Source organism: Chroicocephalus ridibundus, chromosome 8 (genome assembly GCF_963924245.1).
Source record: "Chroicocephalus ridibundus chromosome 8, bChrRid1.1, whole genome shotgun sequence".
NCBI lineage: Eukaryota > Metazoa > Chordata > Aves > Charadriiformes > Laridae > Chroicocephalus > Chroicocephalus ridibundus.
This window is the reverse complement of record NC_086291.1, coordinates 52,894,830-52,909,024: the sequence shown is the minus strand read 5'-3', so window position 1 is coordinate 52,909,024 and position 14,195 is coordinate 52,894,830. Positions and strand designations below refer to the sequence as shown.

At 37.7% G+C, this 14,195-nt stretch overlaps 1 protein-coding gene across 2 annotated transcripts in view; it reads left to right on the top strand.

The window, feature by feature from the left end:
• Positions 1-14,195, top strand: part of USP22 (ubiquitin specific peptidase 22) — a 113,302-nt gene that overhangs the window by 46,780 nt on the left and 52,327 nt on the right. Inside the window, exons 3-5 of one of the 2 annotated variants that reach the window (XM_063342933.1) lie at positions 8,278-8,391; positions 8,940-8,984; positions 13,929-14,030. In XM_063342933.1, the coding sequence (XP_063199003.1) occupies positions 8,278-8,391; positions 8,940-8,984; positions 13,929-14,030 (261 nt within the window). The remainder of the gene's footprint in view (positions 1-8,277; positions 8,392-8,939; positions 8,985-13,928; positions 14,031-14,195) is intronic. The other variant, XM_063342935.1, reaches the window with a different exon arrangement.

Genomic DNA, 14,195 nt, shown 5'->3' with positions numbered 1-14,195 from the left:
ACTTAGGCCCAGAGCAGCAGGAAGGTGTCTGTGAACTGTAGCTCTAAAAGAGAAGAGAGGTTGGTGCTGTAGAGAGTGTTCATCTTGGAAGTGTAGTAAGGATTATTTTTTTTTCAGTATCCTGGTTGGGACTGAAAATCCTAGACAGATACCAAATGAAGTTTTAATATTCCCTGAGTGAATATTTTCTATTATATAATGATTAAAACTTTTGGGGGGGATTTATCATATGAGAAAACAAAATCAATGATTCTGAGAATGGAGTATTTATGTGACCTTGCTTGGGAGTTTTCCTCCCACATGCTTTTACACACATGTATATTTATAAAAATATATATATATACACACACACACTATCTTTACTTAGCTACAAGAAGAACCATTGTTACGAGGTTTAGGAAAATCTGTAACAGATAACCATTCTGAGTTAGATTAGTTCAATTATGGCATCAAAGCTCTTGGGTAGACCGATTTTAAACTCCTTGGTAAGGAGCCAACTCATGCATTTCCATGCTATGTATGTCTCTGTCTGTTAGAGATGCACTCTTACACGTGAGTAATATCTTTGAAACGGCACATAACACAGTTTTTGGTTGAAGTCTTGGTCTGCTCTAAGGCCCCGTTCTGGAGTTAAAGAATAAAGGTAGGTGAAATAGCAGGGCTGAGGTTCAGTGGTTAAAAGACTAAACAAGAAACAGTTGGAAGACTGAAGTACCATTCAGTTTCTAGGGAGACTGGCAAACAGTTGATTTCAGAATTAGTCCCGTTAGAGTACGTTCACTATTTATTATATCACAAAGTGTTTGTTGAGGAACTGTTTTTCCTGAGTATATGCTCATGTAAGGTTCAGTCCAATAAATACATTTGTGGTGAGAGGAACTGGGTGGGTGAACCTAATAATAATGCTCATAGATTAAGTTGAGGATTTTTTGGTAGAATTCAAAAAGCTTCTAGTTGCCCTAGAAAACAAATAACTACATTTTTTCATCTGATTCTGAGGAAACATGGCAAAAAGCTGGTTTCTATATTTGAAGTTGGTCAAAGGAAAAAAATCTGGTTACTGCTGCTAATACATAGCTGTCTGTTGAAATTTAATATGTAGTAAAGAACGGCAGTAAAAGTTATTTAAATTTCATGTGAGTTGGAAGCTGTTGACCATACTGTTAATTCTGCATGATGGCAGTGAAGTAGAGTTCTCTTATAAACGGCAAAGACTTTCATTATACCCTACGTGGAAGGGGCAATAAAAGCAGTTCCCGGCAGAGTGTACTGCAGTGCTAGAGTAGCAGTTTGTTTTTTCCTTTTTGCATTTAGGCTCAGAAAGGGGTAGAAAAGGTCATCTGGGCATTTTAGCAGCTTATTAATTTGAGTTCTGTTCTAATGTTTTGCTTGGTGTGGGTGTTGAAAAAGTCTGTTAAGGAGATGAAGGCAAATGGAAAACAGGATACAGTGTGTTATAGTTCTGTCAGAGATGGATTGTATCAGACTAATATGTCTTTTTTTATAATATAACTGATTTTCTTAGAAAAGGGAAATACACTGGACCTAATTTGTCTAGACCAAGTGAAGAATTTGACGTTTTGCCCCCTTGGAAATTATTACTTGAGGTAGAAGTGACAGGGATTAATGTAAGAATTGTGCTGTATATGAGGCAGGATAAAGGGAGACTGATGATGAATAAACTGAAAGCAGAGTGTGTAGGATGCGTGGACTTTACTAGCAGAACTAGTCCTGGTTTACTGCTGTTTTCTAGTAATTGAAGAGAATGAATTATATCTGTGTATGGAATTTACGACGGTCACAGGCTTTGGAGGGATTGCTTATACTGGGGAGAGCTAGGTAGGCCTGTGATAACAATTAAATAGCTTCATTGACTACAGTAATAAAAGTGAGGTAAAATTTGATAGTAGAAAGTACAAACTCTTTGTACTTCAACATAACATTCTTGTGATGTCAACCAGAGGAGCATTGATAGGAAGAGGAAGAAGAGGAGGAAGGCATTTTGGATATATAGGTCAGCCATAGGGTATGGCTTTGAAGCTCCAATATTCCTCATAGCCATTAAAAGTATCTGCTGTTACAGGATGTTTTGTGCAAAGTATTGCAGGTAAAATCTCATTTGCTTATGTGATGCGTATTCCAGCATGGCATTCCTATAGCTTGGCTCAAACTTTGAGCCAGACTGACCTTGTAAGAAGGCAGCAGGCATTTGTTCATTGCCCTTGTCCTCTGCCAGGAGCTGCTCTGGTAAGTGCAGGTAGTTATGAGTTCTTGCAAACCATCTCTCAAAAGTTCCTCTTAGTGTCAGAAATGACTCCTGAAGAGTTCTCTGTACACCTGGAATATTCTTAGCCCTCAGAAAAAAACAGCCTGTTGAATATTGACCTGCATATTGCCAGCTCTCTGCATGCATCTGCTTCCCTCAGACCCAGCTACTAACCGCTGTGCGGTTCTGCATCCTACTGCTTTCATTGAAAATAGTGCTTTGAGGTGACTTTCCACTGTCGATCAAATGAGGATATGCAGATGAGCATAAGCAGTTTGCATGATGTTGTATGGAACAACACAAAATTTGGTGGCTGTGACTTTGGGATTCTGCCCCCCAATTTCTGAAGAAAACAGCAAGATTAAGTAGGGAGTATTTAACAGCTTCTCTCCTTTAAACCTTAATAATGTTTTGTCGGATCGAAAAAAGGTGCTTTAGCCAGGAGATTTAATCCATTTCACTTTTCAAAGGTTTGCTTCAAACACAGGAACTGTTAAAATTTGTAGAGTCAGAAGGACAGGGAGAAGACAAAAGGCAAAACATCTTTTATAATAGGAAGCTCATGGAAACTTAAGTTATAGGCATGCTACATACCCCTCTGTAGTATACTGGGTGCATGCACACGTGTAACTAGTGTGTGTATGATACGTGTATTTCGGAATGAGATCAAGAAGCTGCTCATAATAAATGAAGATCAAATGTTTTGGGAGATTGGTTCCTCTAAATTAGCGACTAAAACCATTTTTGGTATCTAGATTCCGCAGGGATGCTAGGACGTTTTTTCCTTCATGTGAACATCTCATCTTTCCTGGCTTGAATTCACCTGCTGAGGTAGGATGATACTCTACCACAGAGGCGAGCGTACAGCATCGAGGTGGGACGTATTTGGCTCCTAGTTCTGAATGGTTTGCAGCACGGTATTGTGTACTTGCCATGTTGGGATTGCAGGCAAATCAGTCCCTTTAAACATTAAAATACGAGATCTCCATGGGGCCAACAGGCTTCTTGGAGACTTGAGAGCACTGCCCACAGAAACACTTACCAGTTGGCTGCTGGTTTAAAAGAAAAAGAAGTACTTAAAGAATAGAATCTCAAGTAGTAGGAGAAGAAAATACCATTTATCTTAAATACTGAATGTGGGAGGGAGGCATAATGCTTAACTGTTTTTAATAGTTTTAAATTTGTATTAAAAGATTGGGTATCTGACCCTGCATTTTTGGCAACAAAAAGAAGTTTGGGGTTCCACTCCCTCCCTGCTACCCTGCAAGTAAGCACCTGCGATTCTCAGTGATTTCAGTGAAAGCTGGCTTGGATCACCATTTAACTAGCCTTTTATTTTTATTTATATAGATAAATAAATAAAAACTAAGTAGACTTGTTTTGAGACTGAAAGGATAAGGGAAAAGCGTGAATAGCTTTTAATGTCTGCTCGCTAGTTTCTGGCAAAAACTCAAATCTGTAAGTCGATCGATGCCTCAGATGAGTCTGGTCGTGTGTTTTGGCATTTTTTTTAATTTATTTTTTGTTTCCTTATTGAGATTAGTAAGATTTTTCTTACTCATATCAGTAAACTTTAATATCTTATCAGTTCAGAAGTTCTGATTTGTGATGCAGTTTCCAGGTGCCGGGAAAACAGGAAGAATGTAATCAGAAGTTGTTTTGTGCTAATATATCAGATAGAAGAACAAGTGGAGAGGTGGCTTGAAGTCTAGAAAACCTCTTCTTGTGAACTTGAGACTATTATCTGGAACTGGTTTAATGATTAACACTTGAGGTGAGAAATTAGGGAGTATGAATTAGCTTAGGATGTTGACTTAGAATACCGTCTAAAAGAATGACCAATTTAGTCTCCTTTGTTACAGAAGGTAGACAAAATGTAGGTGACTTGCATAGAATACGAGTGCATGTTGATTTTTGGGTTGATAACAAGCCAAGATTGAGTCACAGAAATTCAGAGGAGTTAAATTTCAATACAGGTAAAAAATTGACCTGAATTCTGTGTTGCAGTACGTTTTGTTGAACGCAGACACCGTTCCAAGGAAGGCGATACCAAAAACATGACTCACAAATACGTCATATCTGATGGAAGGCTGGCGTATGATATGGTGAAGTATTCCTTTTTTCAGCTGAGCAACGTTAGTTCTGCTCACCTGGGTCTTTCGAAAACTGAACAGAAAAGTTTCTAGATGTGGCGCACTTCCCCGCTTTTTTACATATTGTTGTTACGTTCCCAGCATCCTTGGTCCCTTCACATTTTCATGAGGACGTCAGTGGATATATTTGGCAAAGTAAAGCACTCGGGCTTAAACAAAACACTTTACTTGGCTCCCAGATGGAGAGTTTGAAGACCTCTTGCTGCCTAAATTTAAATTTTCACCCCTGAGCTGTTGTCTTTCGAAACTTACTGCCACTTGTAGCAGTAGATAAAATTGTTCTCGGTCCTGTGTGATCTTCTGTGATGCCTCATTGTTTCTCCAGCTGATAGCTTTATTTTTAAATGAAAAATGAGATATCGTTTGACTTTCTCTCTCTTGTGTTGCAACTGTTCAGAATTTTGTATATGAAGGGGTACGAGGAGCTCTGACTTTAAAATAATGGTAGCCTGTTGTCAGCATAGAAGGTATAAAAGCAAAGAAAAATGTTACATTCCAAGAGGATTCTTCATTCTTAAATTACTTTACCTGTGATCCACTAGTAGTTATTTGGAGTTTCTGAAATGGGGAAACTAGATTGATCAAATTTTGACACTACGATTGTTGTAAATTTGTTCTGATTCTTCCCTATGAAAGAAAAAAGTATAATTCTACTGAGTGTATATTTCATTTTTCCAGTTCAATCAATTCTGCTTGTTTATTCAGATAAAACGGAATTAAAATACACTGATTTCAGCCCCACCACCTCCCGAGGTGAGTGTTAAAACCAGATACTGGAAGGTAGAAGTAGCAGCCATTCAGAGGAGCCTCCTAAAAGAGATGTTCATCGTGAGGAATGTAGAGCATCACGGCAGAGTTGGCAGAGCGTTAATCTGAAACATCTAGTTATCGGTTCTAGGTTAGTAGTTCCCAAACTATTTATGAATTTGAGGCCCGTTTCTGTTAGTTTTGTGACCCCAAATGCTAATGCAAATGATGAAATTTGTTACACGTGCATTTGTATGCTTTACTCTTGTAGAGATTTTCTTTTTTATTGAGTTTGCTGGTCAAGTGGCTCAGTTTGGGATAAAGCTTCACAGCAATTTAGTTAAAAAGAAAAAAACAAAACAAACATTGTAGCCTGTTGCTAACAATGAGGTAAAATTTGTGTTGCCCCCCCAAATCCTTTGAGGGGGAGAAAGTTTTATATGGACTTTCTCCTTTTGGTGTGGTGTAACTTCAGGTAGTGCTAATGCACTGCTTGCTTTGGAGGAATTTCTGTAAAACAGTCCCTTTGGGGGTTCCTCCCTTGGGGACCCCCATCCCAACCCCTGCCCAGCTCAGCAGTCGGCTCTGCCAGCGCGGTGGCTCACCAAAGCAACTCAATAGTGGATATTTTGTAATTTGCCAGAAGGAAAACATTCTTTTTCACCTCAAGAAGAGCAGAATAAGAAGGTTAAAGTACATTTCAAGGGAAAAATTTAAATTATACTAATTTGAAACAACTAAGTTACGAACTTTACTAGGGGACCCTTTTCCTAGGATCCTGAAACTGAGCAGCCAGCCGCGTTTTGGCTTTCATGGGAAACTCCTGCCCGCCCTTTGTGTTGTAGTCAGGCCTGTGTGGCCGCCTTGTCACTGGTGCTTGAGGTAATTTGTCCAAAACCTATTGCAGTCTTTTTAATGACATTAAAAGCGTTGGCATATATACAACCGTATTGTTCACATAAGTATGCTGGAGAGAGGACATTTTCTCAAGAGTCCTTAATCAGGCACGGGACAGTTACGGCTTTTACTCTGCCAGTGTTTCTGTTTAACTCTCTGATTCTTTACACCAGAAATTCTTTCTGCTCTGAACAAGTGGTTTGTGTAAGGTGATCTCTTGTTGGTTTTGATCTTGACATCTACACTTCATCATCCAGGCACGTAAATCCAGAAAACTGAGAACAGTAAGGAATGCTCTGAGCACAACATTCTGATGGTAGATTGAAAAGTATTAGTGCTCACAGAGCGTCCTATTTATTTAATATTCTGCCAGCCCTGTGCTGTTGTTTGGGGGTGAGGAGGGTTGTGGGATCTTTTAAAAAAATCTATGGAGAATAAGATTTGATTTTGTGTTTTGAGACCAATACTTTGGATTTTCAGCCGTTCTTGTTGAAAACTCTGCATAACTGCTAGTGCAATAGATAAAGGAGTAAATATTATACAACTCTATTTAATACTCTGTAGCTTAATTGTGACTTTTTTTTTTTTTATTTTTCCCCTTCCCCACTGCCCATGGCATAATGTTTTGTTACTGATCTCCACCACAGCTAAAATTCTTAACCCCTTTTGTGATCTCTTACTGAAGCAGTTTATTGAGTCCTCGGGGCACCAGGGTGAAAATTGTGGTGTTTGGACATTACAGAAGGTAATGCAAGCAGCACTTAGCCTCCTCCACAAAGTGATTGTGGGCCAGATAGACAAAACAAATAAAATAATGAAGCACATAAGCAAGATGACAGCCAATAGACATCATGCAAAGTTATTTAAAGTAATTGTTCTTTGTTACGTAATAGGATAAGTAATGAACAATTAGACGTAATCATTGGAAAAAGTGATTATGGAAGAGAAGGAGGAGGGGAAAAAAAAAAGGGCATAGAGGACTAAGGTTGTGAAGGATGGATGAGACGTGGTTAGGAAGAAACCTTACCAAGTTCCCCAGCCTCACCAAGGCCACTGGCCCACTAACGGGGGAGAGCAAATGGCTTCACCTTCGTTAGCCTGATGAGTCCGACAGCAGAATTTCTGCGGCGTGGCGTGCGGCTTGGCTTATTTGTGACTTCAGAGTATTAGTGCCGTTTCTTGCAGGCCACCTAATGTGGTAATGATTTCCTTTGTTTAAAACAAGTTTCCACCATACTGAGACTTTTAAAATAATGCTGTTTATCTGGAAAGAAAAGGAATTTCAAAATAAAGTAAATAGTGGGTACGCTTTTGAGGGAGAATGGTGATGTATTTCTGAGATGTCTGCTAGATGCAGATTGTAGTTTACTAGCTGGCTTAAGAATTTGTTAGTGCCCACTGATTTTTTTTTTCTTTTTATTATTTATTTATTCTATTTTATTAACTTCATGGCTTTTTTCCATATCTATGTACTAAACGCCAGCAATTTGCTATGATTAGTTTGCACTTACTTCTTCCTCGGTATAAGTTGAAGCAAAATGTAATTTCCCAGTGAGCTGATTTATTTAATTTCTTGGCTTTCTTTTGTTTAGGGTTGTGTAAATATTTTTAGAACGGGCATATGAACGCTGACCAACCTTAAAAAGGGCATGTGAAAAAAAGAAATTGAGACGTGTAACCTGTGGAATAAACCACTGCAGAAAACCATTCCCCTGCACAAGTACCTCTGAGCTTTCAGTGCTGTCGTCTGTTGGAGCCTTCATTTGGATGGGTGATTTCTAATTATTTTAATGGCTTTGAATAGAAATCACTGAAGTCTTAGGAAAAAGACAGTTCAAACTTAACATATCAAATCTTACAGTACTAGTTCTGCATGTATTTTAGTCAGTCACTGTAATCACGCCTGTTGGTTACTTATGTCTTTGGAAGGTATATTGTGAGTTACAAACAAGTCAAAGCAGCTAATGCTTTGTTGTCTTGCACAGTTTTCTTGCTGTGTCAGAAGCAATTGAATAACTCATATTGTCACTGGAAAAATTTCCCTGTTTCTTTCTCTTTTTTTATCCTCCAGATTCTAAGGTACAGATTTTACTTTTTGTGGACAGCTGAGAAGAACGAGTGCCTGACTTGGAAGCCTGCTTTAAAATGTCTTCTAGTTTATGAACTCATGTCTTTTTTTTTTCCCTCCTCCCCAAATTCCCTTCTGTTTTGCAGCCATAGACCTTTTGTATGGGGGTATATACTGCTTTATGTGTCAAGATTACATATACGACAAAGACATGGAACAAATTGCCAAAGAAGAACAACGAAAAGCTTGGAAATTACAAGGTTTGGTTTTCCTGCCTGAATTTCTTGTTTCTGTTTTTAATCATACCTGTCCCTCCCATTTGTCAATGGCAAAAATCAGTAAGGGGAAGAAAGAGCTCTCTAGACGTAGTAGTGCAGGCTTTGGGAGAGAGAGATGTCTAGCTATTAACAGTCCAGAAGTTAGACTGTTAGTTTAACGTGTGCGCCACACCTAATTGTAGCAGAAATATTTTATTTCTAATTGCAAAAACCAGAGAAATATCTAACATTAATCCTGAAAGACTTGCATAATATCAGTGTCAGATCTGTATTAGGTAGAAAATGTAACAGTCTGCTCCTTTAGGCTAATTTAGGCAATATAGGTGATAAATCTGTTCCCCTCACATGAAATGCCACCCTTGTGTGTGATTTTTTTTTTAAATATTTTTTTTAATAGAACGTGCCAGCTTACTTACACACCTGTGCTTTCATGGTACACGCACAGTATCTATGTAGAAATATTTACACACAAATATATGTACACACATTTGTTTTATTCAGTTTGCTTTCCCTAATTTTTTCTTTTTTAGCCTTCACCCCAACAGTGGTTTCTCACTACCAGTGTACAATGACAGGTAAGAGGCGTGGGCTGGCGACGCACTTCACTAACAAGCGTCCCTTTGCTGATTATCCTGCCATTTTAGACATGAATCACAGTTAAGAATGCCAGTTTTATCGTGCAAATTGTTTTCCTCTTGCTTGGATATGTTCCAATGATTGAATAATTACAGCAGACTTGATTTCATCTGCCCTTTCCTTGATAGAACTACTCCAAAACAAACCTTTTCTCCTTTTTTTTTTTTTTTTTTTTGGAAAGGAAAGGAAGTAGCATTTACCTTTAACTGAGTAGTTTTTAAGCATCAGTTATAAAAGCTTGTCATCTTCCATTTCCAGTGGCCTCTAGGGGGTATGTTTTCTTAAAGTGGGAAAGTCTGTATTTGAAGACAGATGACTTCTGTCTAGTAATGTCTCTTACTGAATCCATGGCATCCTGTTTCAATGTGACAGCCTTAGTCAGGGCCGATATGACTTCAAACCATTCTTAACCTCATTTCCAATTTTAAAAATAGCAGCAAACATCGCATTAACTAGAGCTTTTCTGATGGTGTTTCAAAAGTGTAGCTGCTTTTACTTAGTTCCTGCTACAGATCCCATTCTGCTTTCTGCTTCTTCCCTATTTTGAGGGAGTTGAGTCAGAGGAAAGGACAGTGAGATTGCCAGCGAGTCCTAGAACAGGCAAATACAGCTTAAAATGCTTTTGCACAAAGCACCAGTTTTCAAAGCAAGGCGAAATGGAAACATGTTTTTAAACCATTCATTTAGCCTGTGCACCTCTTCTGAAAACTCCTTCAAACCCTTCTAAATTTTGTTGTTTTGGGCACGAAATTAATCAACTACAACAACAGAACACTCCTTCGTGATGCTACAGAGGAGGAAGCCCCCCGCAGTTCCTTATCTCTGAATATGTAAATTCCAAGAGCAATTTCTTAATTATGTTGCCCGTAGCAAATTATGTATCTGTGCCTTCTGGACTGGGATGCAGCCGGTTTGTCCAGTGGACATCAGGCTGCTATAGCTTATATTCTAGGCTAATTACAGCTACAAGGTTGTTCATCTTGTCATCTTGGACTACGGAGTTGTGCGGTGAAGGGAAGAATCACTGAGAGTAACTGCCAGGCAGAAAACCTTCCATGTACTGGTTAACTGACTAATGAAAGGCATATTAAAAATAAAGAAATAAATACATATGTGAATGCATGTTTATGTGAATATGTACACTGCATCTTCTGTCCCTGGAGAACAAATCTGTACTAACCAAGGAAGATATAAAATGAAGAAATAGACAACAATACCCTTTAAATTACTGGAGTATACGGTATAGACACTTTAAAGTCGTAACATAGGTTCTTTTGTTTTATGGCTTTTCATTGTGAAGCCATGTATGTTTCCTTGCAAATTTATGTAAGGAGTGAGATAGGGAGATACATGGGAGAAATAATGGAGAATGATGTCCTCTTTTTCCTCCATTGCTCCAATCCATCCCCTCCTTCTCATAGTGACTCACGTTATCTGAAAGATGATAAAGGGGGAGGAAACCCTTCTTCCTCTAAACTGAACGTCAAGATTAGTACAAACCTCAGACTCGGTGTCTTGGTTTTACATTTCTACCACAGAGTTAGTTTACCTCAGACAGTGCCGCCAACTTAAAGAATTTGAGAAGTGAATCCAGTCTGCAAAAACTGAGATTGGCTTAAAAATTGACTTGTCAAAGTTGTGTATTTTCAAACTTCTATCCACAGTCCTTGAAGGGTATTAGTATATACTTTAATAGATGCTCACATGATAACATGATGCCTGGAGAAAAAACTTTAAGAAAAACCCCAAATACAATGAGATTCATTTCATACTCTTGTAATGTTAACTCTTAGTGTGCTGAGTTCCCATGTCCAGCTGTAGTTCAGGGTTATACGATATAACTCTGAACAAGTTGCACCACTACCATTTTTTTCCTCTGCTATTGAATATCCTTTAATAACGAAGGAGGCGAGAATACATGGAGCCCTTCATTCTAATTAATGTTTGGATCTTTGGGAGGGGAAAAAGGGAGATTTGCTGAAGTGTAGCAAAGTAAACCATCTATATTAATGATTACTTGCAAAATTGTGACTTTTATAAACTAGAGCCTTCATCACCTTTTCCTTCACTCATCCATGTGTCCCTGATAAAGTCTCTGAAAAATGACAATTTGTTTATTTTACATAATAAAATTAATTCTTGGATGGAGATTTCACGTGCTGACTCGAATCTCTGGCTATTTTATAGCATCATTTTTAAAATGATGAATTTCCACTCCTATAAAGCTACTTTCCTTTAATTGTAAATGGTAACCTGTGCATGGTTTGCAAGTCTCTGTTTAAGGTAGTTTATATTGGCGTTTTTGGCATGTTTGTGGGTGTTACTAAACCTTTTATTAAACAGTGTTCGTTCTTTGGGGGTTTTTTTGTTGTTGTTGTCGTCTTTTTGTTGTTTTTGCTTTTGTGGGTTTTTGTTTTTTTGTTGTTGTTTGGTTTTGTGTTTTAAATTTTAAACACTGAACCGTTCTTAATAAATGGTTCTGTCTTTTTTCCAAATTTTCCAGAGTAATAAAACCTCAATGTTCTTGTTAAATTCTGTAGCTGGAACAGAACACTTTTAATTTCTGTCTCTGACTTGACTTGTGCTCTTTCTAATGAAAGGCTTCTGTAAAAGTTTTCTGTCTGTTTTGCTCTGTGTTTGTTGTGGCAGCAACTGTACGTGGTTTTCTGTTTGGTTTCATTTCTTTTTGATTGAACAATATTTGATTCACCCAGAATTCTGCGGAGTAATCCAGTCTGTCATGTTTAACTTTACTTGAAGAGTTGCTCTTGTGAAATGCTTTGGTTCGCATCCTCTATGAGCATTTAAGCTATATAATTATATATATAAATATATAAATATATATTAATAGTCCCACTGATGTGTGTGGAACTATTGCATGCCTAAAGCTGAGCGCACATGTGTTTCCAGGTGTGAATTTTGTTATATTTGATTTAAACCAGGATTTAAACGTATCCAAGGTTGGTTTTTTAAATTTTATTATGAGATTTCATCCCGTTGTCAGATTATATGGGCTGTGTTTGGCCATGTTTAAACTATGGTGAACCCAAATGCAAGAGTTCAAGTTTACAGCTGGCCAGTGCAATACCTGCTACGAACACGGTGTTGAAAATTACTTTGAGCTTTTTTTACAAACCAATTTATATAAATTCCGAAGGGAGTATTACAAATATGAAAAGGGTTGCTGAAGACATCTAATATAAAACTTGTTGCAAGCCAATGTTCTGTCATATGTGAACTGTCCATATGTGCGTCTCTGAAGTTGCTTCATTCATTTGCCTATGCGTGCGGTATAGTGTATTCAAAGCATTGCAGCTGTTTTATCTCATCAATCTGTTACCCAGTAATTAGTTTCCTTTTCTGTTTTCCTGGGTGTGTAGCTTGATGCTGAACCTTGGATAAAGGAAAGGGACTGTATGATTCTGGTATTCTTTCTTATGCTTCTTGCATATAATCTGTTGCTGAATCAAATAAAGTGTGTGATGGGTGCATCCATGTAAATAAGAATTTTCTAGTCCTCAAGAATCTGAAAATGAGACCTTTTATTACTAGAACCTGAGGGTCAGTAGTAACTATGAATTGAACGTTTTTGGGTGGGTAGCTTCTGACAAGCATAGCTATTTCTGAAAATGGAGATCAAAGAGCTATTAAAATTTAATGTATATTATGCAGAATGTGTAAGCCTCTAGCTGTATTTTCTACTCTCCTTCTTTTCGTATGTATGATTTATAATTTATTTTCTGTAGCGCAGCACTGTTTCTGCTCCATGCATTCTGAAAAATAACTCTTAATTGACTTTAATCCTCAGTTTTAGAATAGATTGCTTGTCATCTTCTTATTCTTTATTTTTTTCAATGCCAAGATGCTTTTGTGACTTGCTATAATTGACCTTGCATAGTAATTTCTCTGTGCAACGTAGAATGCTGCAGCAGTACTTGGCTGGTCAGCACAGGAGTCTTCGCTGTTGTGTTTTTCGTGTATTGGATTTACACTGAACACAACTCTCTGCTTACTTCAGATCTGTTCTCTGTACTACTTACCTCTTTTCTACTGCTTTTTTCCTTTGAACAAAAGAAATGTCTTGGAAATACAGTGTTGATGTTCAAAGAGAATAATGACAGATTTTAGCTGCAGCTCACGAGAAAGGGTAGTAAAGTATTTGGACAGTTTTGGTTGGTTGGCGGGGGGAGGGTTATGTTTAAACCTACTACTAATTGCATTTTTAGGTAATATTAGATACATCAGTAAAGTGAATGTTTAGAACTTGCTAATATCCAGTCCTACGTGAATGGTTATAAGGAGAGGTCATGCTCTGTAATGGCGTATCCTAAGACACACAGTAACTGTTTAGTATATTGAATTACTAAATTCTGTTCATCTGTAAAGATTAAGCCTGTATCTGTCCCTTAAGTTGGATCAGCTTTGATTTATTTAATAACTTGTCAATGGGTGACAATAGGTGATGAGATTTCTTGGTTATCCTGTATCTTCTCCTAAAATCATATAGCGGGTCTGTCATTTGACCTCCTCTGAGCACAAAGAAATGCAGTTTTGGGGTAATAGTGGATTTATTCTTGTGCTGCAGTTTCTTTCTAACTGAAAGGAGGATTATAATCCAATAATGGCAAATTTAATTGGATAGATATTCTTTATATATAAAGAAGGGCTTTTCTTCTTTTAGTTCTTATTTGTTAGAAGATTGGTTAATATCTTTCTGAATGATATTTTTGGGGAGGAGGGGTAAAAAGAAATCAGTCTCTTGTAGTTGTACGTAGATTGAAGGAATCCAACTTAATGGACAGCATGTTGAAAGTTTTTACTGGAACAGAGTTTTTAATCCTTTTACTAAACAACTTCCTGAAACTTTCTTTTCGTCTGCTTAGGCATTGGAGAGAAGTATTCAACATGGGAGCCAACCAAACGAGAGTTAGAATTGCTACGACACAACCCCAAGCGGAGAAAAATAACCACAAACTGCACCATAGGTGAGTTCTAGAAATCCTTTCTGAAGCTGATTCTCAGCCACTTGTATGTTGAAAATTCTGCGGTGGTTTTCCATAAATATTCTTACCCTGAGGTAATTGTAGTCGATTTCCTTAACCATTAGGATAACAAAATAAATTTATTTTACGTTACCTTTTTCTCACTGT